At 49.4% G+C, this 22,524-nt stretch overlaps 9 protein-coding genes and 2 non-coding genes across 11 annotated transcripts; 6 read left to right on the top strand and 5 right to left on the bottom strand.

The window, feature by feature from the left end:
- Positions 1-304: 304 nt before the first annotated feature.
- DFJ58DRAFT_759852 (uncharacterized protein) lies at positions 305-1,234 on the bottom strand. The gene is made up of 3 exons (XM_041388375.1): positions 940-1,234; positions 586-874; positions 305-531 (listed from the first exon to the last, which is right to left on the bottom strand). The coding sequence occupies exons 1-3, from the start codon at positions 1,147-1,149 to the stop codon at positions 455-457; spliced, it is 576 nt and encodes a 191-aa protein (XP_041250044.1). The 5' UTR covers positions 1,150-1,234; the 3' UTR covers positions 305-454.
- A 16-nt stretch (positions 1,235-1,250) lies between these two features.
- DFJ58DRAFT_t25 lies at positions 1,251-1,333 on the top strand. The gene has a single exon. It is a non-coding gene; the product is annotated as a tRNA-Arg (tRNA).
- Positions 1,334-1,404: 71 nt separating this feature from the next.
- DFJ58DRAFT_759850 (kinase-like protein) lies at positions 1,405-3,833 on the top strand. The gene is made up of 6 exons (XM_041388374.1): positions 1,405-2,302; positions 2,350-2,523; positions 2,576-2,763; positions 2,811-2,893; positions 2,946-3,095; positions 3,145-3,833. Exons 1-6 carry the CDS (start codon positions 1,475-1,477, stop codon positions 3,741-3,743), a joined length of 2,022 nt encoding a protein of 673 aa, XP_041250043.1. The 5' UTR covers positions 1,405-1,474; the 3' UTR covers positions 3,744-3,833.
- Positions 3,799-3,881, bottom strand: DFJ58DRAFT_t21. The gene has a single exon. It is a non-coding gene; the product is annotated as a tRNA-Arg (tRNA).
- Positions 3,882-4,191: 310 nt separating this feature from the next.
- Positions 4,192-6,469, top strand: DFJ58DRAFT_651384 (uncharacterized protein; the record flags this gene model as incomplete). Its single annotated transcript, XM_041381616.1, has 6 exons — positions 4,192-4,333; positions 4,381-4,472; positions 4,525-4,636; positions 4,690-5,057; positions 5,106-5,417; positions 5,468-6,469. 6 exons carry the CDS (start codon positions 4,192-4,194, stop codon positions 6,467-6,469), a joined length of 2,028 nt encoding a protein of 675 aa, XP_041250042.1.
- A 635-nt stretch (positions 6,470-7,104) lies between these two features.
- On the bottom strand, positions 7,105-7,441 carry DFJ58DRAFT_651430 (uncharacterized protein; the record flags this gene model as incomplete). The annotated part of the gene is made up of 3 exons (XM_041381619.1): positions 7,105-7,198; positions 7,256-7,311; positions 7,364-7,441. Coding segments are annotated over 3 exons (228 nt in total), but the record flags the coding sequence as incomplete, so codon positions are not given.
- A 271-nt stretch (positions 7,442-7,712) lies between these two features.
- Positions 7,713-9,603, bottom strand: DFJ58DRAFT_695998 (uncharacterized protein; the record flags this gene model as incomplete). Its single annotated transcript, XM_041383466.1, has 3 exons — positions 7,713-8,616; positions 8,679-8,841; positions 8,893-9,603. 3 exons carry the CDS (start codon positions 9,601-9,603, stop codon positions 8,135-8,137), a joined length of 1,356 nt encoding a protein of 451 aa, XP_041250040.1. The 3' UTR covers positions 7,713-8,134.
- An 832-nt stretch (positions 9,604-10,435) lies between these two features.
- Positions 10,436-10,645, top strand: DFJ58DRAFT_607687 (uncharacterized protein; the record flags this gene model as incomplete). The annotated part of the gene is made up of 1 exon (XM_041380833.1): positions 10,436-10,645. A coding segment is annotated over one exon (210 nt), but the record flags the coding sequence as incomplete, so codon positions are not given.
- Positions 10,646-11,390: 745 nt separating this feature from the next.
- On the bottom strand, positions 11,391-12,731 carry DFJ58DRAFT_368841 (uncharacterized protein). Its single transcript, XM_041380075.1, has one exon. The coding sequence runs from the start codon at positions 12,526-12,528 to the stop codon at positions 11,728-11,730; it is 801 nt and encodes a 266-aa protein (XP_041250038.1). The 5' UTR covers positions 12,529-12,731; the 3' UTR covers positions 11,391-11,727.
- Positions 12,732-12,934: 203 nt separating this feature from the next.
- On the top strand, positions 12,935-13,704 carry DFJ58DRAFT_836667 (uncharacterized protein; the record flags this gene model as incomplete). The annotated part of the gene is made up of 6 exons (XM_041392308.1): positions 12,935-13,012; positions 13,082-13,144; positions 13,196-13,279; positions 13,327-13,434; positions 13,490-13,606; positions 13,696-13,704. The coding sequence occupies 6 exons, from the start codon at positions 12,935-12,937 to the stop codon at positions 13,702-13,704; spliced, it is 459 nt and encodes a 152-aa protein (XP_041250037.1).
- Positions 13,705-18,264: 4,560 nt separating this feature from the next.
- DFJ58DRAFT_611754 (uncharacterized protein) lies at positions 18,265-18,495 on the top strand (the record flags this gene model as incomplete). Its single annotated transcript, XM_041380899.1, has 1 exon — positions 18,265-18,495. A coding segment is annotated over one exon (231 nt), but the record flags the coding sequence as incomplete, so codon positions are not given.
- Positions 18,496-22,524: the final 4,029 nt, after the last annotated feature.

The raw sequence follows: 22,524 nt of genomic DNA, 5'->3' as shown, positions 1-22,524 counted from the left end.
CGCAACAGGCCATACTGTGACCATTGATGTTCTGCGGAGGTCACTGGTAACATGATAGACCTTCAAAACATAAAACATCAAGGATGCTTTTGATCCCACGGGACAGCCCATCTGAGACTGGCTGCTCGTTGCAGCATAGATACCTAAGCGTTCTTGTGGCATCGCGAGTCGTGACAGTGTTCTAGCCGCCTATGATGACAGCCAGCGGGATAATTACCCGTGACTTCAAAGTTGCCCAAAAATAGCCGCGAACCTCAGCGTAGATTATAGATCACTGAAAGTTTAAGGGGATGCCACTGTCAGCAAATATTGCAAACAACACATTAATATTATAACACCTAGCATGCACGGACGATAAGGCTGAAAGTTCGGTAGAAAAATGTACACATATTACATTCCTTGCAAAGTCCGATGTCGTTGATACAGAGTATAATGCTGGGTCAATAAAATGATTTCAAGCAACATATCCAGGCGGGGTATCCGTATATGAATTCGAAGCTCCGGGTGCGGAGCCGGATGACGTATACGCAGCTATTCATCACAAGCACATTAGAGAGGTCGATGCCATTTGGAATGAGTACTCACGCAAGTTCTCGTCGTCCTCCATGGCCGCCTGTCTCTTCATGTAAACGACTCTTTCGCGCGTCTTCTCCAAAACGCTCACGAACTCAAACAACCCCCTGTCATAAAATCGGATCTCGACGCTCGTACCATCTGTAAGCCCACCACCTGGCGAGGGCTTGAGATCAAGCACTACGAAGTTAGCGCCGAAGTAGGGTTGTTCGAATTTGCTAGATAGGATTGCGTCCAGCGGTACCGATAACGATTCGAATGACGGCTTGGTCTTTCCCTCTTTGGGTGCTGTGAAGATGAGCTAGTGCACATCGAAATTAGATCGATTTTAGAGACATTGATGTTGGGAGGGAGAGATGAACATACTCGTTTGTTCGTCAGCCAGAGTTTTCCTCTCTCCTTCATCATCTTCACCCCACCATTGCCCCCGGTGGCAGCAGCACCCGAAGGTGGCGCGTCGGGTATGGTCAAGGAGAACTCCACTTGAGAATCATGATCTATGGACATGATGGTGGTCTCATCACCCAGGGGTATAGGTTGGTGTCTCGCATCCAGCATCGTCCAATCGAGCGCCATGATAGAGATGTTGTTGCCACAGCTGGAGTTCGCCTGAGCAGTAAGTAGCCAATTTGGATATGTCCTTCTATACAGATTGGTTGAGAACAGAAAGACGTCATGGCTACCTAGCGCAATGGTAGCGCGTTTGGCTTCGATCGCCAGCGGCACCAAAAGGTTGCAGGTTCGAGTCCTGCGGTGGTCATTTTTTATCGTTTATCTTGTGCTTATCTAGCTCACGTGACCCCGTCGCGTTTGTCGCGACGAGGCTTGCAGCTTAAACATACTTTCTACTTACCACAACGCCTAGACAGGCTGGTCATTACTCACATCGGCCAGACGCGCCATGGCAACCATGCTACTCTCTCAGCATTCATCTAATCCTCTTGAAGTCGGTTCTTCTGATGTTCGTAACAAAGCTTACCACGAGGAGTATGTCTCAGCACAGAATACAAACGGTGCCTTCACCCCCACCTCCGAAGATGGCCACAATGGCCTCGAAAGGCCAGAGATGGTCGAATATCACAATCATCTTTCACGCCTTTATTCAAAACAAGGCATTGCGCCCTCTACTATCAAGCGAAAGCGTCCAAGTCACCCAGACGAGCTCCCGGTCATAGATCTCGACGAGAGCATGGAGAGTGCTGATGATATGAACTTTGAAGCTCCGCACGATATGGGCACTCTCGACGACGATGACCCTGATGAAGATGCTGACGCGGATGGCGAGACGGACGAAGAAAAGACATTGTACCTCAAACCACCGGAAGAACAACAAGAGATCCAACTAGAAATTGCCAATCTCAACAACGCCGTTCCGTCGTTATCAGAAGACTACACCATCGTCGACCGCCTTGGCACAGGGACATTCTCCTCCGTATACAAGGCCATAGATTTGGCTTATCATTATAAATGGGACAACACTGCGTGGCATGGTTGCCATCCTCCTATATCCTCTGCACATTACCAATCAGCTCCTTATCCTCCTGGTATCAAAGTCTTTGTCGCCATCAAACGAATCTATGTCACAAGCAATCCAGAACGAATACGAAATGAGATCTCGATCATGGAAGACTGCAGGGGGTGCCGTCATACGTCCCAGCTTATCACCGCATTCCGACACCAGGATCAGGTGGTCGCTATTATGCCATACACCCGCAACGAGGATTTCCGAGTGGGTACACCGGTTCACATATGGAAGACGCTTTAATATTAGATCAGGAATTCTACAAAGATCTGTCTATGGCTGGTATCAAAGCATACTTTCGATGTATGTTCCGTGCGTTGCGCGATATTCATGCCAGGGGTATCATACATCGGGACGTTAAACCCGCCAACTTTTTGTATGATCCTCGAACAGGCATAGGTGCCCTGTGCGATTTTGGGCTCGCAAGTGTGAGCAGTGAGACATGCGGTTCAGGTATATCCCATAACACAATATTTTCAGAGAATGGATGGATCTGCGCCCGCGCACGGTGCATGCTTACATACCTCTGCCACGCGGGAGCATCCTCACGGCAAGATAAGAGGTCGGAATGACTATGATGTCGACCTCCTGAAGAAGATGCAGAGGGAAGCCCGACAGAAAAGCTCGTGGCCAAGCGATCGCGTTGGTTATCCTGACAAAGATACGAGGTGAGCTTTCTTCCGCAAGTAGTTCGTCGGCTGACCCTGCAAACCAGAGCACCGTCGAAAGCAAACAGGGCAGGCACGAGAGGCTTCCGGGCCCCTGAAGTTCTTCTAAAGTGCAGTCAGCAAACCGGTGGTACGGCATGTCATTTTTAGTCCAACGCGCTGGCTGAACGCGCGGTGCCCAGCCATTGATGTTTGGTCTGCTGGCATGATCCTTCTTTTCTTCCTGACGGGAAAATTCCCTCTTCTACAGTCCAGTGATGATATAGAAGCTCTCATGGAAATAGCTACTATTATCGGACGACAGAAAATGGAGAAAACTGCGATCCTGCATAGTAACTATCGTGTTCAATTTAAATTTTTGAGCTAACGAGTACTGTACAGGTCGAACATTTGCGACAAATGTGCCTTCAATATCGCAAGAGGGCATAAGCTGGCGCGAGTTCGTTGAAAAACAAAATCCTAACATATTCAAACCTTGTACGCCAGACTCTCGATATTATCCCTACAATAACTACGATACACATTCCCCTGGAGGACGCAACTATCCACCTCCGTCATCTTCTTCATCATACAGCTTCAGACAGACTGGTTCCTCTCGGTCACGCTCCACCACCCCCACGCGTGCGAGTACACCAACACCCCCAACAGCTGATTCACACCGAGCCGACGTCGAAGCTGCGCTTTCTCTTCTCGCGGAGGTAATGCATCCCGAGTCAACACGGCGCATTACTCCGCGGGGAGCACTATACCACCCGTTTCTTGCAGATCCTTCGGAGCCCGAAGACGACGACCTGTTCCCACACCCGTTTGGCGATGGCGTATGTGGGAAGTGGCATTACGTGGATGAAGGAACGGATGAGCAGTGTGTAATTATTTTAGATGAGGGGGAGCAAAAGGGGAGGCGAGTGATGTCTGGGGAGGGTATAGCTATAGGAAGGTGGCCGTGTGAGTTCCATAGGAACGAGTGTTACGAGGAGTAAGAAGAAGAAGATGTAAAAATATTTGTAACTTTATTTCTTGGCAACAAAAATGAAGTGACCACCGCAGGACTCGAACCTGCAACCTTTTGGTGCCGCTGGCAATCGAAGCCAAACGCGCTACCATTGCGCCAGGTAGCCATGTGTTTGGTTTCATTGCGTGGCTGTATTAGATACGAACGAACGACCATGTCAACAACATAAAGGTTTGTGTTCCCCGAGCTGCCGCATCGCCAGCGTCGCTCATGTCTTGGAGAGCAGCGTAAAGTTAAGCCCCCCCATGAACATTCAAGACGAATTTCGTTCTTGGTCTCTCGCCTTATTCAAAGACCCGTTGTTTCTTCAAATAACCCCGCTTGCCGTTTTCGTTTTATTCCCGCTTATTGTCCTGCTCTCCGTCCAAGCAGTGCTTAATAGCCTTGGATCGTCATCAGCCACCTGGTGGCTAACTATGGTGTTTGAGAGTTTTTCATTCAGCTTTCCATGGAACTGGTCGTCATCCTCCGGGACCCAACAAGAAACTAAAAAACTCAAGAAGAAAGTGTTACGCACTCGTAGTGAACAGATCGAGCTGAACGGACATGCGAGACCACGTATGTACTTCTTCCCATGTGATACTCCAATTGTTGCTAGACATCAGTTCTAGAGCACAAAAATGATGTCCATGATGGCTATTACCCCGGTCTTGTCAATATATCCGGAACGTACTGTTTCATGAACTCAACTATGCAGGTAAGGTACTCAGTCCAAACCGTCATCATCCCATTCACGCTAGTGCAATTAGGCTATGGCCTCCTTGTCCTATTTACACCCTTATCTCTCGTACACGCAAGCCAAAGCCATTCAACTTGATGTGCCATCACCTGTCGTAGACGCCCTCTTAGCTTTGCTCCAAGGTGCGTGTCATTGTACAGCACTACAGCTACGTATCTGACAGCCATATCTGTAGATCTCAACACACCGCGCACCGCTTATCATTCAATCCGTCCACTCGACATGATCACCACCCTCGTAAATCACTCCAGAAGCAGACACAACTCCCTCTTTTCCTCTCGAGAACATCAAGATGCACAGGAGTTATTTCAACTTGTCTCCGAATGCATCAAGAAGGAAGTTGCTGCAGTCGATAATGAAGGCCAACGGGATCGTGGTCTAGGTGGACTCTCTCAAGTCCGCAATGACATTAACAAGGAGATTGGGAAGAGTGTGTTCGACGGACTCACAGCAAACAGGCGCAGCTGCGTTGAGTGCGGTTACACAGAAGCCGTCATGCACTTTGCTTTCGACAGCTGGCAACTTGCTGTGCCTCGATATGTTGTATGTGTTTCTTGATTTGGTCATTAATATACTTCAACTCGCACACAGGCCAGCTGTCACTTGGAGGATTGTCTTGCAGAGTACACTAAGCTTGAGATGCTGAATGACTGTATATGTCGCAAATGTTCGATGAAGGCCACGCATCAGAAGCTAAGGCAAGAAGCAGACCGGTTGGCAGCAGCAGTGAACGCAGACCCTACCGCCTCTATATCGAAGAAGAAGCGAGTGAAGGACGCTAGAAAACTAGAACTCAGGGTACAGTCTGCTTTAGATCATGGTCGACTGGAAGAGGACGTCAAGGGTGTCAAGATGGAGAAAGTGTTCAGCAGAGCATCGACAAAGCAAGCTATGATCGCAAGAGTAAGTCTGAGCTTTTTATATGCCCCCCGAGTATCTAAGACGTCCTACAGCCACCTCAAGTTCTCGCACTGCATCTCAATCGATCCCTCAGCTACGGCCATTATGCTGCTAAGAACACAGTTCGCATTCTGTTTCCCGAATTCCTAGACCTCACACCATTCACGACTTCTGGCAACCTCTCCACCAAACCTTCTGTTCCCATCTCGTCACAACCGCCCCTACTCCCTCGTTCCACAACTCCCACGCCGGCAACATATGCTGTGCAAAGAATCATATACCGTCTTTCTGCTGTTGTGTGTCACTATGGTCAGCATTCCTTCGGTCACTACGTTTGCTACCGGCGCAAACCCCGACCTGTATCCTACGGGTCACGGCGCTTCGCACCACCAAGACTCGCCGACCCACTTGGCTGCGACTGTGAAAAGTGCCAACGCTATGGGCCCGTGCGCGACGACGATGAAGCCGTAGACTCCATGTACCGTCATGGCCGGGGATGGCTACGGATCAGCGACGACTCAGTGAAGGAATGCGGAATAGAGACAGTGGTGCAGGAGGGTTCTGGGGCGTTTATGCTCTACTACGAGCGCGTGGTACAGTCGCGCCCTGGCATTTACCCACATCACAACTCACCACGAAGCTCAGAGGAGACACTCAAGCCGCGCGTGAACGGGTCAACGACATCGGTTGCAAGCTTGAATGGGGATGTTGTAGAGAGTAGGGGAAGAGGTGTGATGGGTCCGAGAGTTGTGAGGAGTGTAGTGGCTGGGAGAAGAAGTGTTTCGGCTGCGCGACAGGACCGAGAATCTCTATCTGCATCGACTCCGTCTATAATGAACGGAAGCGTTGTCCCTTTGAAAGCAAATATGTCGCAGGTTTCTCTGTCAAGCGCATCTACCAACTCGTCTTCCTCACTCTGGGCATCAGCACCAGACATCATGCATCAGCGTACGTCATCTTCGTCTTCATCCCTCACCGCTCGTCCACCGGGATCTCGCCATCCCAAATCCCCTCAACTTACACATCCCTCACCTGTTGTCGACCAGAAAGCATGACCGCTTTTCTGTAACCCCCATATTATCATATAACTTGTTTATTATGCTCCTGTATCTTTAGCATAGCCTAGCCTGCCACATGTTGGGATCTCCTCTAACTTACTTAGCCATGTGTGTTGGTACTCCTCGTCGACTAGACTCATGTTATCTAACAATGCATATCCATCCCTAATAATACGCACTGGACAATAGCGAGATATGCACAATGAGTTTCCTGATTTCTCGCACGACCCTCAATTGCCGCCACGTCACACGATGTCATTAGTAGAATACACCCTGCCATATCTGCGCTTACAGAAATCAGATTGTGAGAAGACAGCGGTAAACGTTGATCTATGCAAGGTGATGCCATTTCTTGTCACGATCATCCAAAGTATGTGTGACCTAATGTCCTGATATCAAAACACCTCTAGTCATCATCGTAAATCCATCAATTGAATAAAAAAAGCAACCTCCGCCATGCCCAGCATCGCGTCCACCAGTGGCCCCCGCGAGCTATGTACCGTATTGAGCGTCGCCCCATGACCGAAGCAAGAACCAAGAGCCATGACCATGTCGATTTGGCCGGGGGTAGATACTTATACAAAATTTGACAGTCCAAATCAAGGAGATAAATGGGGCCGGGTGAAATACGATCACCAGTAGATTCGGCGCTCAATAGTGCGCTGTTTTGCGATGACAGGTCGGGTGTAGGAGACTGTTCTCCTGACGCGGGTAACGGTGGGGTACCTGTGGTTTGTGTTGCGTTAGATAGTGGATTTGGGGTGAGAAATGTGCCAGCTGTACCATGCTTGGTAGATTTCATTTGAGGTTTCGAGTTGGACTTCGAGGATTTGTCGGCCCTGTGAGGTGGGATGAGCTATGATGCATTTTTATTGTAGAGTCGGGGCTTACAGCGAAGTCGACACGAGAGCCAACGACGAGGCCCTCTTGACGACCGTAGCGGTCGTGGTTAACGGCGACGATATCGCCAGGCTACCAAAAAGTATCGTTAGACTTTGTTCGGCACTGGGAAAAAAGCGAAAAATCTACCGTAATATCGCCGCTAATAGGGAGCGATGCGTACTCCTCGTAGATGGCCATGGTGTCGACGACGGTGGGCGGGATATGTAGGAGGGAAGGTAGGTATGGAAGAATACAACGCTTGCAAGGATGGGAGAATTAAATAGACAAAAGGGTGGGATTTTATAGACTAGACGTCCGGTCAACGACCTCCGGAAAAGGCGAGGCACGAGGCAGCCCAGGGAATTTCCAAACGCCTCGTTTCTTCTTGTCCCTTGCTGCCGAGTTAAGTCCGGGATGCCGGATTCACGTAAACTGCATGAATCGATTTATTCAATCATACTACTCATTGTTGTCGTCGTTTTTATATGTATTCATCGTCGTAACGATAGTCATGGACGCTGAGCGCTGGGATTTGAAAGAACAACGCTCATGCACATGGATGCCTCCGCGGCATCAGAACACAATCGGCTATGGCAAGCGGCACTCCTGGATTTCCTGGATCTCCAGTACAAACACAAGGACAAGAACACAAATGCATGTACGGACTGTTAGCTACAATTGAGGAATCTAGAATAGATATAGAGCGTGCCTTGGCCCTTGAGCTTCATCTAGGCACGAGAAAATGCATATGTATATGATCAGCCGTGCCAGCGGTGCTGTTCAGGATACGTTGATGAATCTATCTCGCAGCTTTATGAACCACCGACGGATGATATCTCGAAACCTCAAAGGGTAGGCCGTGGAAGTATCGACGTTCACAGAAGACTCGACTTCAGATGGTGGTGAGGCACCCGATTCGCCATATCTCTCTCTTCTTCTCTCTGATATCCCACGCAGAATGTCATCCCCACAATCCTGATACGCCTTGGCTAATTCGGCCTCTCGAGAATAATATGGGCGGCGCACAGAATATGGCGCAAGGGCATTGTATTTCCGCACCAAAGAATTCAATTCGGCAACGGCTGTATCATGGTAAGAGCGCTCTCGTTCTTCCCACTCACGGTCGCGTAATGATGTCACGCTGCCCAGCGATAATGAAGGTAACATAGCCGCTGGTTGCAATATTGTTAAAGTCCGAATTGCACGCCTTGTCCACGACTGCCGCAGGACATCACGAAATGAGTTCACTGCAGTCTCGAGCTCTGTGATATTAGGTTATAGTGGTAAACTTGAAGATCTCACCGATATGGTATAAGTCACCCACCGATTTGGACCTCGACCCATGGTGGAGCTGCCCCGTTCCTTTGGACAATCCGGTTCATGAGGAACTCCTCTCTCGCAATGAAAGGGTTGTGCTCGTCGCTTAATCTAACTATAGGCTGACCTCGCCCTTTGATTTTGTCGAAATGTCCGGTAGCTCGAGCTTTCTATCTTGAGATGTAAGTACAAAATAATTCCGAGTGGGTGACGGAGCCAACCTGTATCTTGTCCTCTATTAAGGCCTGCCACCCCCTCATACTGACAGGGTTCCGACGAGCAGCGTGTTGCCCCTCGCCGTTCTTCAGGCCCAAGCGATAATCCAATGTTGACTCTCTAGCTCTTGTCAGTCGTCCTGCTTGCTCCTTTCGTCTGGCAAGTTCCCTCTCTGTCTTTCTAGTACGTTCGTCAACCACAGCATGGACGCCGGGTGTGCGTGCGGATGTAGGTGTGAAATTGCCAAGCTTGATGGACGCAGACGCATGAGAAGGGGCCTTGTAAGTAGTATGCCATGGCTTATGACCATCTATAGAAGGAAGTAAAGGTTTATTTGCAAGTTTCTGCCACGCTTGTGCAGGCCGTTCGACGACATATGCATCTGTGTGTACCTTTGGCGGTGCCTCCTTCAGCTTCATGTCAGCTGTCCTGATAGGCCCCGAGCGCATAGGCTTGTACTTGTCGACGAGCATGCGCAGTACAGCGTCCTGTATAGATTCTTCGCCTGTCCAGTTTTCATCCTGGCTCTGTAGTTGAGGAATATTGGAAATGTTTGGTTTAGGGCTTTGAGCTTCTTCTACTTCCTCCCGCTCTGCATCGGCGAATAGCTTTTCACTCGCGCGTTGGTAGTTTTCCGCATGTGTGGCAAGAAAGCTATGAAAATATCTTCGTGTTCGGTGTGATGCCTGGAGAAGGCTCGATAAGCGGCTTGTCATGAATCAGAAGGATTGTTTGGCTCAGTTTACACATGTGCCTTTTGAGCACATCGTCGGGTGCGTCGATGACGGTCAGTTCTGCAGTACATCATTTCTTCAGAGCCCTCGGTAGATCTCAGTGAGCCCTCGGTGCTTTAACGTTCGCGCACTGAGGTACGCGTTGTACACAAATGTAGTCGCTCCACTTGCCGCCCGTGGATCTTATTCTTTCAATCAGAAATCTTTCGGCTCAAGTTCAGCCTGACGATGGCATTGTGGTGGCTTTCGTTGTGCTCATACATTTGTATGTTTTTCACAGTAACTTACTCGCACCTATGAATCAAGTTTGGTGCATGATGAACGATACCTTTCGCTTGCGCTTGCACGAGTCGCGACCCACGTTCCTGCAATGCCCAATTATAGCGTGGCTGAACGATTAGCGCTGCCTCAGGGCTTGTGGTCAAGGCGGTGCTTGTTAACTCCCTCTAATTCTTACTTCCATCTCCCTCAGGCTGATCCCAATCTTTAACTGTTCGCAATGAGCGAAGATCACAGGTCGATGACGCTGATGTCTCTACCCCTCTTCATGCATGTGTGCTCGCCTATGCCAATATCGTTTTCTGGGGACATGAACGTTTGGGTGAGTTCCTCCCCAACTCTCAATCTCACTTCTCTCCCAAAATTTTCCCCACTCCCTCCCTTCACAGTCTCTCGTTCTCCAGCGAATCCCTAATGTGCCACCTCTAAACCAAGGTGGCAAAGAAGAAAGGGGAGGACATATAGCGGCCCAGCTCTCTTTTTAACCCACTTCGCAGCAAGCCCTACAGTTCTCATGGCCCCCACCTCTACTCGCCTTTTTGCTTATGACGCTGGCAGGGACAGGCTCGTTTCCCTCACCAAGCACAAGTTCCTTCTGGTCTGCAACTCTGTCTGGGCGGTGCATGGCCTGCCTCGCATCTTAGGCCATCGTTTCCGCATTAGTGGGACAACTGAAGTTCTTCTCCGCAACACGCCTCCGCACATCGTCAAAGTCATGGGCCGCTGGTCCTCGGATTCCTTCGTGTCTATCGGAGGACATTGCACCTCTCATTGCAGAGCTCCTTGGACCCAAGTTATCTCTCCCTTTTGCTTGTTCTTCACGCAGCAGCATTCAAGCTTCCGTCGTTTCTGTCCCGTCCGTCGTCCTCTTCGTTTGGGTTGCGTCCGTCGCCCTCTTCCTGTACTGGTACCCGTTTCGTTGGCTCTCAACGCGTCTTTCGTCCTGTCGTTTTTGAATGGTCTTCATGGCCTCCTCACGGTTCCCTCGGATCTTTGGTTTTGGACTGATGTACTGATTTCCCTCATAGCATACACTGCATGTACCTTAGTCTATCCCGTAGTCTGTCTGCACCCGAAACACGCAGGTGCGACAACTTGCGCATTTTCTCTCGTATGCAGGATCCCTTCCCCATCTCTTCCTGAGACTCGTTAGCATGAGAGATGGCTCCTGGTTTTGGCCTCCGGGTGGACCTCCAGAAATGAACGTACTGCTTCTAGTCTCAGTCCTAGTCCCACTGCCGAAACCAAACGCATTAGGCCGACGGTGTTCCAAAGATCGATTGCTGTTGCGTCGGCCCATTTGAAGTATCCGTCGAAGGTTAACTGAACACAAAAGATCCAAATGCAAACGCGGGCGTCAATGATGCAGGCGCAGTGAGAGTATTAGTGCTGGATAAAGAAGGTGCCGCAGTGTCTTCCTTCTTTCCCAAATGAAAAGATAGAAGAAGTGGTATCGCATGATGGAGGAGCACATGGTGATGGCTTCGCGCTATCTCAGGCTTGGTTGACCCATTGCCAAACGTAAAAGCACCCAGTTGGGCACTATCAAATACAACAGTAGATCCAGCAGGAGTTATAGAGAATATATTGTTCGACGTGGCATTGCCAAATACACTCTTGGGAGTCGACGTAGACGTGCTTGCATCACCACTGGGTTATGAAGCACTGGACTTGTCAAAGATTTTACTCGCGACGCTGTTTGCATCTGCACCAAAGCCGAAACCACCGAAGACTGCAGGTGTAGAAGCGCCAACCTTGCTTCTATATATCTTCCTTGGTAGCCTTGCGGCGCCAAAGATTCATAATAGAGCATCCATCTTCTTTGCATCACCACTCGACGACGGAGCTGTGGCAAACCCGACGGTGCTCCAAAGTTTGGCGTCGACTTGGGTGCCAATGAAGCACCTGTAAAGCCAGATAGGCTGAACTACCGGAGTTGGGCGGTTCAGTCCCTGCTCCTTCGGGCTTGGGCGCTTCCGAGGTCACAGTAGGTTTTGATGCAGCAGTGGCATTAATGCTACCAGAATCAAATACTGATGCCGACGTGACCGAACGGGAACTTCTACGGTGAACTAGATCCCATGGAACTGAATTGGAGAGTAGTCGCCGAGAACGGGCTAGTCTGTTTTGCGGCGTCGTCAGCAGTTGTAATGTAGCAGCAGGCTTGGGGATCGTGCTAGCAGGTTTCTTGCCAAAGTCAAACTTCAGCGGGACAGGTGCGAACTCATGGAGCAGAAGCCGGGTAGCGTTGATTAAAAGTGCCCCAAATATCGACGGTGGGTTAGCTTGTGCCGATATGGATGTTGGCGCCGAGGAAGGTAGTACACTGAGTTTTGTGAAGGGGAATGGTGCCGATTTGCCAGCTTCCGCGCTTGATGCTGTAGGCGCAGAGAAGGATTGGTGGATGTGGAAGCAGAGCGGCTGTGGAGGCGTGGGATCAAAAGAAAATGAATTCGGGACAGGTTGCTGCACTATTTGTGGAGTATAGTACGAGGAATAGGCTGACAACTGGAGCTGAGGCCGTGGGGTTGCTTGCGAGGGTACTGTTGTACCTCTTAAGGAGGAGGCCCTATAGGGAGAGGCAGGTCTTTGATCAGATGGGTTTCGGGAGTTGAGTCGGTTTACCATATTAGATGCTTAGCCGAAGCTAGCGCTGACTCTCACTCCTGCCGCTTTCATACAAGTTCAGCCTGATATGATTGTTCGATAGCTATCGTTGCGCCCCAGGCTACTGTATGTATTTCGTAAGTAACTTACCCGCACCTAGTGACTATGAATCAAGAAGCTTGTTGCATGATGAACGATGCCGAAGTTTCGGTACTAGCGCTTGCACCACCCAGTCATCGCTCCTTCTAGTACAATGCCCAATTACTATAACTTCAATGAACGTGGCTGAATGAATAGCACTGCCTCGAGGCTTGCGGTCAAGGGTATTCGGGTGCTTGTTGCATTTTGGTTCTACCGAGTACTATCTCCTCCCTCTAATCCTTGTATCCATTTCCCTCAAGCTGTTCCCAATCTTTGACTGTTCACAATGAGCGAAGACCATAGGCCGAAACATCTTCCAGAGGCCTCCCCTGGATCCAGAGAAGCATCTGCTGGTGAGAGCTTGGTATGCCCGCATGAAATCACTGTCGACGCGCGCTAATAATATCGTCGCCGCCTCTGACGCATCCTCCAGCCCCGTAGCGGATTTCGTCAAGCCTTGCGGAAATTTAAGAACAATGTGACTAAAAAAGTTTCTGTACGTCGACCTGAATGCTCAGGGAGTTAGAATATAGCTAATATTGTGCAGAAACGTTTCAAGCGTTCCCGCCACCAAACCCCTACTGTCCAAAACATCGATCATGGAGGTGCTTCATCGAATCAGAATATTGAGGTAGGTAGTCGTTATTTTGATCTTGAACTTGCCTGAGGTCCACCTAGGATGCGTCGCATGTGCATCGTTCCGATATCGATGGTGACAAGCCAGCCACATCTGATAATCTCAGTGGCTGTGTGAACCAAGGAGCGTCTGGAGAACCTGCCTTGAAGGTAGTTGGGCCAAACGATCTGCTTTTCATCTCTAATTATTCGGGTGGTCGTGCAGGTTCTCGACGCCCCCGGGCCTCCTGGCGTGGAAGAAATTCCTGATCCCCAATTAGTTGATGCTGAACTTCGGGGTGCCCGTGAAGGCATGGAAAGTATGAGACTACTCGGGGGACATGTCACTTCTGTGGCATCCGCAGCCAAGGATGGCCAAAAAGATCTCGATGCCGCAGACAATTCCCAGACCATATATCTTCAACCACTCAGAATTTTTGACACTGTCATTGATTATCTTGCGAATGTATGGGCCACTCTCCTATGTTGGAAGCGAGCTAATCAAGTTGCATAGGTACATCCTTACGCGAAGATGGTGCTTGGTGTGCTGTCTGGTGCATCTAAAGTACGTTTAGTTTCGCCCTCCTACTCAGCAGTTGTTGATTCTATGCAGATTATTCTCGCTCAAACGGAACACGACCAATCAGTACAATCTCTTCTCAAGAAATTAGAAGAAGTTTACCGCTTCATGTCACAAGATGACACTCTTGGCCGGATCTCATCCAAGCGTGGTATCGCTGGACGGATCGCCCAGCAGACTCAAGAGTGCGCATGTTTCATCAGGGATTACTCGGAGAAAAGGAGCTATTGTGAGTCATCGAGCTATTGCACTTTTATGATATGAATCTTATACTATTGTCACAGGGAAGAGACACGGGAAAAATGCCGTCTCGGAGACGGATGATCTGATTATACGGTACAACAAGGTTTTGGATGAGCTTATGCAACAATTTCGGGACCAAGCTATTCGGGACGTAGCCGATCTCGTCCGGTGTACGAGTAAGGATTTGAACGTGCTCCTGACTTTGCATCTACTCATACACTTTCAGCTGACGAACTAGGTGACAAACTGGATCTCAGCGGTATGCCTTACACAACGGGCGCGGGACTAGATACCACGAAACAATGCCTACCAGGGACACGGACGGACATTCTCTCCCAGATCACTGAATGGATCAACGACAACGGAGATGCTGCTCAGCGTGTGCTGTGGCTATCTGGCCCTGCAGGCACGGGGAAATCAGCCATCGCTCACACAATCGCCAACTGGTTCAACGACTTGGGAGGGCTTGGTTCGTGTTTCTGCTTCGACCGGGACCTTAAAGCGGACAAGCGTCATGAAAAAGTCTTCTCCACCATCGCTCACGACCTCGCTGACCGTGATCCGGAGATGAGACGAGCATTGGCAGACACAGTCAAAAATGTAAATGCGCTCAAGAATACCACAGATATCATCCAGCAGTGGCGCAAGCTGTTTATAGAACCGCTAAAGAAGTTATCTGGGTCGAGTGTCGGGCCTGTCTTAATTGTGATTGAAGCGCTGGATGAGAGCGGCGGAAGGGAGACGCGGGATGACCTTCTCCGCATACTTGCCAATACATTGGAGATCGAAGGTCTTCCTCGGATCACCGAACTCCCATCCAACTTTCGGATTCTCGTCACCTCTCGCCCACTTCATGATATCGATTCTGAATTTCGGGATGCTCCACATATTCAACGGTTATCCATGGACGACATTTCAGAGGAAGTTTCGAAGAGAGACATCCATACTTTTGTGTCTCACGAGCTGAAAAAGGTGTCTGATCTTGGGCACACAGAGTTTGGAGACCTCGCTGACAAAGCTGGTGGACTATTCGAGTGGGCGCGTCTTGCATGCAAATACATCCAAGAAATCACTCCTGGCTCACGCGCAATCGATCGCTTCAATGCTGTCGTGTCCTATGATCATGGAGAGCGGAAAAACTTGTTGTATGGCATGTATAGGTTCATTTTAGGAGAAAATATGCGGAAGGACAGACATACCACAGAAGCCGGTTATCAGCGAGCGCTAGCAAGATTTCATTCGGTGATGGGACAAATACTTGGCTCAGCCGAACCCCTCCATTTAGATGCCCTGAATGCCATGCGGCGCCGTTTTCCAGACCAAAGCGAGCATTATGACGTGCAAGTCGTGGTAGAACATATGGGGTCCCTGCTGAGCGGCACCACCAACTCATCTAGCCCCATCCGACCCCTTCACGCGTCATTCTGCGAATTCCTGACAGACAAATCATCCAGCGGAGACTTTTTCGTGGAGATGTCGAACACGCAACGTGACCTTGCTTTTGCGTCGCTTCGAGTGATGGAAGACGACCTTCGCTTCAATATGTGCGATTTAAAGTCCTCGTACTTCCTTAATAGCAAGGACATTGGGCTGCCGCATCGAGTGGCAACATGCATTCCCTCGCATCTATCATATTCCTGTCGATTTTGGGCTACGCATGTACGAGCAACGGACTTCGGCACGGAGCTCGCACAGGAAATAGGGTCGTTTTTCGACAACGAACGGCTACTCTTCTGGATTGAAGCACTCGGCCTCCTCAATGCACTCAGCGTTGCAGTTGTTATGCTTCCATTCATTACTCAGTGGCTGAAGGTGAGAACAGAGTCCCCTGGTGGTGTCAGGCGAAGTTCTTACGCGCAAACACAGGGCCAATTCGGATATGAAAATCTCTTGTCCACCGCTAAGGATGTGCAGAGATTCGTCCAAGTCTTTGGTGGGATGATTTTGCACAGCACGCCGCATCTGTATGTATCAGCGCTACCATTTTCGCCCATCAACTCCACGATAGCTACAAAGTTTACTGCAAGGTTTCCGAACACTCTTCATCTGATACATGGACGTTTTGTGAACTGGACGGCTATTCAGACCGTGATCAGTGGACACACTGATTGGGTTTGGTCAGTCTCGTTCTCCCCCGACGGCACTCGCATCGTGTCTGGTTCAGAGGATTGCACTATCCGGCTGTGGGATGCAATGACGGGAGAGCCATTGGGTGAGCCCTTCCGAGGGCACACCGGTGCGGTTTGGTCAGTCTGTTTCTCCCCCGACGGCACTCGCATCGTGTCTGGTTCAAAGGATTGCACTGTCCGGTTGTGGGATGCAGCAACGGGGCTTCCATTGGGTGAGCCCTTCCGAGGGCACACTTATTCGGTTCAGTCAGTCTCTTTCTCCCCTGATGGCACTCGCATCGTGTCTGGTTCAGAGGATTCCACTGTCCGACTGTGGGATGTAGCGACGGGAAGGCCATTTGGTGAGCCCTTCCAAGGGCACACTCATCCAGTTTGGTCCGTCTCGTTCTCGCCCGATAGCACTCGCATCGCGTCTGGTTCACAGGATTCCACTGTCCGGCTGTGGGATGTAGCGACAGGGCTGCCATTGGGTGAGCCCTTCCGAGGGCACACCAGTTCTGTTTACTCAGTTGTGTTCTCGCCCGATGGCACTCGCATCGTGTCTGGTTCAAAGGATTCAACTGTCCGGCTGTGGGATGCAGCAACTGGGCTGCCATTGGGTGAGCCCTTCCGAGGGCACACCGATTCGGTTTTGTCAATCTCATTCTCGTTCGATGGCACTCGCATCGTGTCTGGCTCACATGATTCCACTGTCCGTTTGTGGAATGCGGCGACGGGGGAGCCATTGGGTGAGCCCTTCCGAGGGCACACTCGTTCGGTTTACTCAGTTTCGTTCTCCCCTGATGGCACTCGCATTGTGTCCGGTTCAAAGGATTCCACTGTCCGGCTGTGGGATGCAGCGACAGAGCAGCAATTTCAGGAGCACACTGAGATCCATTCCTCTGCATTCTCTTTGGATAGACATCCCACCACACTTCGCAAACAGGAGACCATCAGTACTTGGAACAATCGCGTCATTTGCTTCGCATCAAGCTTGGAGCATGCACTGCAAAACCCTGCTGAGCTGCTCGAGGGCACGTCTCATCATGATCTTAATTCAATCCCTGTCTTGCTGAAAGATGGATGGATGGTGGGAGCCGATCGTCGTCTTCTTTTCTGGGTACCACCCCCTTCCCGACACCGACCATTTTATTCTCCTGGGACCGTATTTGTGATACCCAGTGGGCAAGAGATTGATTTGAGTCGCATGGCTCATGGAGAACACTGGTCAAATTGCCGAGATGCGTGAGTTCTTGGCCTTGTCTGTGCCTCGTCGTTGCTAAATCAATGCTTCTATCCCTACTTGCAGATGATCCAATTGTAATAATACTGAGTGTACATTTTCGTTCCATGTCAACCTACGCCTGGCACCGAACCTAAATTTGAATTTGTTCAAGTGAAATGACCCGCTGAAATCCAGACTGTATGACACCCAATGCTACCGCTAGTTCGCCAGAGGGCATACTAACGGTACTTGCCGCTAACACGCTCAGGAAGATGGCAGCGCGATCGTTCCAAGGCATGGCTCAGCCTTGGCAGACAGAGCACCACAAATCATGCTGGCTACGGTCAATTCATCTGCCTCGCGGTATGTGCAAAGATGACGGGCATGATTGAAGGGTACGGGCTGCTTCGCAAGTTTACCGGTTCTAATATAAGATCCCCGAAAATCTAAGTCATCAATGAATTGGCCGGTGGCATGCTTTACAGACCGGCGAACCATTCATGATACCTCTCTTGATGCCTCTCTTGGTGCCTCTCTTGATGCTTCTACCCCCCTTTGCAAATCATGCATGTGTGCTTGCTTGTGCCAACACCGTTTTCTGAGGACATGGACGTTTAGGCGAGTTACTCCTCACCGGTGCACCTCTCAATGCTACTTCTCTCTCAAAATTTCCCACTCCTCCTCCCTTCGCGGTCTCGTCCTCCGGCGAATCCCTGATGTGCCACCTCCCCTGGACCGAGGTGGCAAGAATGGGGAGGACATCTGGCGGCCCAGATCCCATTGCTTCTCTTTGTACCGACTTTGCGGCAAGCCCTGTCGTTCTCGAGGCCCCCACCTCTACTCACCTTTTTTCTTATGACGCTGGCAGGGGTAGGCTCGTTTCCCTCACCAAGCGCAAGTTCCTTCTGGTCTGCAACTCTGTCTGTGTGGTGCATGGCCTGCCTCGCATCTCAGGCCATTGTTTCCGCATTAGCAGGACAACTAAACTTTTGATCCGCAACATGCCTTTGCACATAGTCAAAGTCATGCGTCGCTGGTCCTCAGATTCCTTCCTTCGCGTCTATTGGAGCACGTTGCACCTCTCCATGCAGAGCTCCTTGGACCCAAGTCATCTCCTTTTCTTGCTCGCTCTTCAAGCAGCAGCATCCAGGATTTGTAGTTTTGCGTCTTCTCTGTCTCGTCTGTCATCCTCCTCGTTTGGGTTGCGTCCGTCGCCCTCTTCCTGCCCCGATGCTCGCTTCGTTGGCTCTCAACGCGTCCTTCGTCCTATCGTGTTTGGACGGTCATCGTAGCCTCCTCACGGTTCACCCTCGGATCTTTGGTTTTGGACTGATGTACTGATTTCCGTCATAGCATACATTGCATGTACTCTAGTCTATCCCGTAGTCTGTCCGCACCCGAAATACACAGATGCGACTTGCGATTTTCTCTCACATGCAAGTTCTCTTCCCTCTCTCTTCCAGGGACTCGTTAGCACGAGTCATTGCTGTTGGTTTTGGCCTCCTGGTTGGCCTCCGAAAATGAATGTGCTGCTTCCAGTCCCAGTCCCACTGCCGAAACCGAACGGACTAGGCGTAGGTGCCGACGGTGTTCCAAAGACCGATTGCTGTTGCGTTGCCCCATTTGAAGAACCCGTCGAAGGTTGATTGAATACAGAATATCCGAATGCAAACGCGGGCGCCGATGATGCAGGCGCAGTAGAAACATTGGTACCAGATGAAGACGGCGCTGTGGTATTCTCTTTCTTCCCAAACGAAAAGATAGAAGTAATATTGCTTGATGGAGGAGCAAATGGTGATGGCTTCGCGCTATCCGCAGGCTTCGTTGACCCATTTCCAAACGCGAAAGCACATGGTTGGGCACTCCAAAATACAACAGGAGGTCCAGCAGGAGTTGTAGAGAATGTATTGCTCGATGCGGCATTGCTAAATACACCGGAGTTGATATAGACGTACTTGCTTCACCACTGGGCTGTGGAACACTGGACTTCTCAAAGATGTTACTCGAGATACCGTCTGCATTGCACTAAAGCCAGAACCACCAAAGACTGCAGGTATAGAAACGCTAGCCTTCCTTGGGAGCATTTGCGGCGCCAAAGACTGATAATGGCACATCCGTCATGACCACCCGGTAACGGAGGTGTGGCAAATGTGTTGGAATATGATGTAATCCACACATTGGATGCAGTGAGGGAAACTGTAACGGCTGGATAGTCTAGTGGTTAAGACGTCCCCTGTCACAACCCTTTTAACGAATTAACGCAGGGGCGGAGACTAGGACTCAAACGAAGGTTATCAAACAAGAAGAGATAATGAGCAGGGACGTCTTAGGATTGCTAGCAGTGAGCTAATACAAAAGAGGTTTGAACTAAAGAACTACTGACTACAACGAGCTACCTATATACATACATTGAAACTGAGACTGAATCTGAGAATGAACTAACTAGCCAATCATTAAATAGGAAAGGAAATCGTACGATGATCTAAATATAACTACACTATGATGTCATGAAACGTGTAACAGCTGTGCAAGGGTTCTCGGGGATTCTAGAGTCACGTGACCTAATCGCTTGTGAAAGGAAGTCGAAATCGGGAATGTCGGAGATAAAGGTAGTGGGCGCTAATGGAATAGAGAAGTTTGGATATGTAAAGGATGAGTTCGGGTTAGGGTTTGTGAACGTCATAGGTACAGACGCTGACTGAGCGCTAACGACGGGCGCTTGTGATGGGCGCTTAACGGGTGTCTTACGAGTGTTCAAGAAAGAATAATGGTTCGTATTTGGAATTCGTGACATTACCCCCTCTCTAGGATGAGCGTCATCGCGAATGTAGGATGGTCGAATGTTTTTCTCTCTCCATTGTTTAAAAGCATCCGTGTCCAAGATAGATCCAAGAATTCGTTTGGATTTAGCAGCCGTGGGATTTTTCTTATGGAAATCTGCAATTAAAATCGGGGAGTTTTTAACGTTCTCTTCTGGTTCCCATGTCGATTCTTCTATCGGATATCCTTCCCATTTTACTCGGTACTGCACTTTTCCTCGGAATTGTCGACTATCTAATATCTCTTCTACAACAAATTCTTCTTGTTCATCAACAATGTCTGGAGGTGGTCGGGTGGGTTGAGAATGAGGGATCATTTGAGATGCGTAATATGGAGTAAGCAATTCCACATGAAAAACCGGGTGAATCTTATAGCTCTCTGGCAATTTCAATTTGTAGTTCACTTCACCGGTCTTCTCTAGTATTTCAAAGGGCCCAAGACGACGATCTGACAACTTTTGACTTGGACGACGTTGTTTGATGTTCTTTGCGTCTAGCCAGACCTTGTCTCCCTTTTGATACTGAGGTGCGTCTTTAACTCCTCGGTCATAGAAGCGTTTCATGCGTTCGTTAACCATCTTCAGAGTGTTTTCCGCATCATCTCGTGCTTCTCTCATCTGATCTGCTCTCTCATCTGCGGCGGGAATAAGGGATGTAGAGTTCGGTGATACTGTGAATTCAGGATTATATCCGTAGAGGACTTTGAACGGACTGTGACCGGTTACTGTGACTGCATTGTTGTGTGAAAACTCTGCTATTGGCAGCCAAGATACCCAATCATTCTGTCTGTACGAGGCAAACATGCGCAAGTACTGTTCAACTTCTTGATTTACACGTTCTGTTTGTCCGTCTGTTCTGGGATGATAGGAGGTCGAGGCAGACCATTTCGTTCCTAATCTATTCGATACTTGTCCCATAAACTTCGAGATGAACTGTGTTCCTCTATCCGAAATCACTTTCTTTGGTGTACCATGATGTTTCCATACATTTCTTAGAAATAGCTCGGCAATTCCCTTCGAGTCTACGTCTTTGGTGGTGGGAATGAAATGTGATTGTTTCGAAAATCGATCAACGACAACGAATATACTGTCACATCCTTCACTCTTCGGCAAGTCCACTATCAGGTCGCATGAGATCGTTTGCCAAGGTCCTTCTGGAACTTCATTTGGCTGTAAAGGTCCCGTTGGTCTACTGGGGAACACTTTCGTTTGTTTGCATCGATCGCAACCGTCTACGTAATCATGGACATACTTCGTCATTGAAGGCCACCAATAGTTTCTGGAAATCAATTCTAAGGTTTTGGCACGTCCAGGATGTCCAGCCGGTGGAGAGTCGTGAAACAACTCCAATATCTCTCGGCGGATCTCTTTATCATTTGGAACATATACCAGTCCTCGGAATAACACCAATCCGTCCTCAACATTCCATTCTTCGATTCCTCTGCGCAATTGTACCGGTGCTGCTTTTAGCGTTTCTAGCGCTTTCATTACTTCAGGCTCTCGTTCTGTGCTCTTTCTTATCTTCTTCATGAGCGAACTTTCTCCTTCTATGAGAATTTGGCCTCTTTTAGCAGCATTGATCTTGAAAAATTCCGGTTTCAACAAAATGCGGTCAGAATTATCGTTTTCTACCCCCCCTCTGTGGTCTTCTCTCCGAGATAGACGGTCGGCTTTGTCATTGACTACACCAGGCTTATGTTGGAGCGTAAATTCATACTCCGCCAGGAACAAACTCCATCTGGCTTGCCTTCTTGTCAACTTCTGACTCGTCATAAAGTACTCGAGATTCTTGTGATCTGTCCAGATCTCCACATGTTGGGGTTTTCCCTGCACATAGTGCCTCCACTCTTCCAACGCACGAATGATTGCTAACAACTCTTTGTCATGGATGTCATAATTTCTTTCTGCATCATTCATTGACTTCGAGTAATAAGCCACTGGGTGCCATAGGCCATCTTCCATCAGTTGAGATAGAACTGCTCCTGTTGCGTAATCTGAAGCATCTGTTTCTATTTTCATTTTCTTCTCAACATCTGGCATTACAAGGACGGGAGCTTCTGTAAAACGCTTCTTTAACTCAGTCGAAAGCGTTTTGCTGTCTCTCTGTCCAATCCCATTTGGCATCTTTTCTCAGCAAATCATTCATTGGTCTGGCAATGTCTGAGAACCCAAGTATAAATCTTCGGATAGAAGTTGGCAAAGCCCATGAATGCTTGTATCTCTTTTACGCATTTGGGAACAGGCCATTTCAATACTCCTTCTACCTTGACGGGGTCCATAGACACAC

Source organism: Suillus subalutaceus, assembly GCF_016647625.1.
Source record: "Suillus subalutaceus strain FC151 chromosome Unknown DFJ58scaffold_5, whole genome shotgun sequence".
In the NCBI taxonomy this organism is placed as follows: domain Eukaryota; kingdom Fungi; phylum Basidiomycota; class Agaricomycetes; order Boletales; family Suillaceae; genus Suillus; species Suillus subalutaceus.
This window is presented reverse-complemented; position numbering and strand designations above follow the sequence as displayed.

Coding starts and splice junctions, on each gene's coding strand:
- DFJ58DRAFT_759850 (XM_041388374.1), top strand. CDS start 1,475: ATGGCAACCATGCTACTCTCTCAGCATTCATCTAATCCTCTTGAAGTC. Junction 2,524..2,575: donor GCGATTTTGGGCTCGCAAGT/GTGAGCAGTGAG, acceptor CAATATTTTCAG/AGAATGGATGGATCTGCGCC. Junction 2,764..2,810: donor TATCCTGACAAAGATACGAG/GTGAGCTTTCTT, acceptor CCTGCAAACCAG/AGCACCGTCGAAAGCAAACA.
- DFJ58DRAFT_759852 (XM_041388375.1), bottom strand. CDS start 1,149: ATGGCGCTCGATTGGACGATGCTGGATGCGAGACACCAACCTATACCC. Junction 875..939: donor TCTGGCTGACGAACAAACGA/GTATGTTCATCT, acceptor GATGTGCACTAG/CTCATCTTCACAGCACCCAA. Junction 532..585: donor GGAGGACGACGAGAACTTGC/GTGAGTACTCAT, acceptor TGTGATGAATAG/CTGCGTATACGTCATCCGGC.
- DFJ58DRAFT_368841 (XM_041380075.1), bottom strand. CDS start 12,528: ATGGTAAACCGACTCAACTCCCGAAACCCATCTGATCAAAGACCTGCC.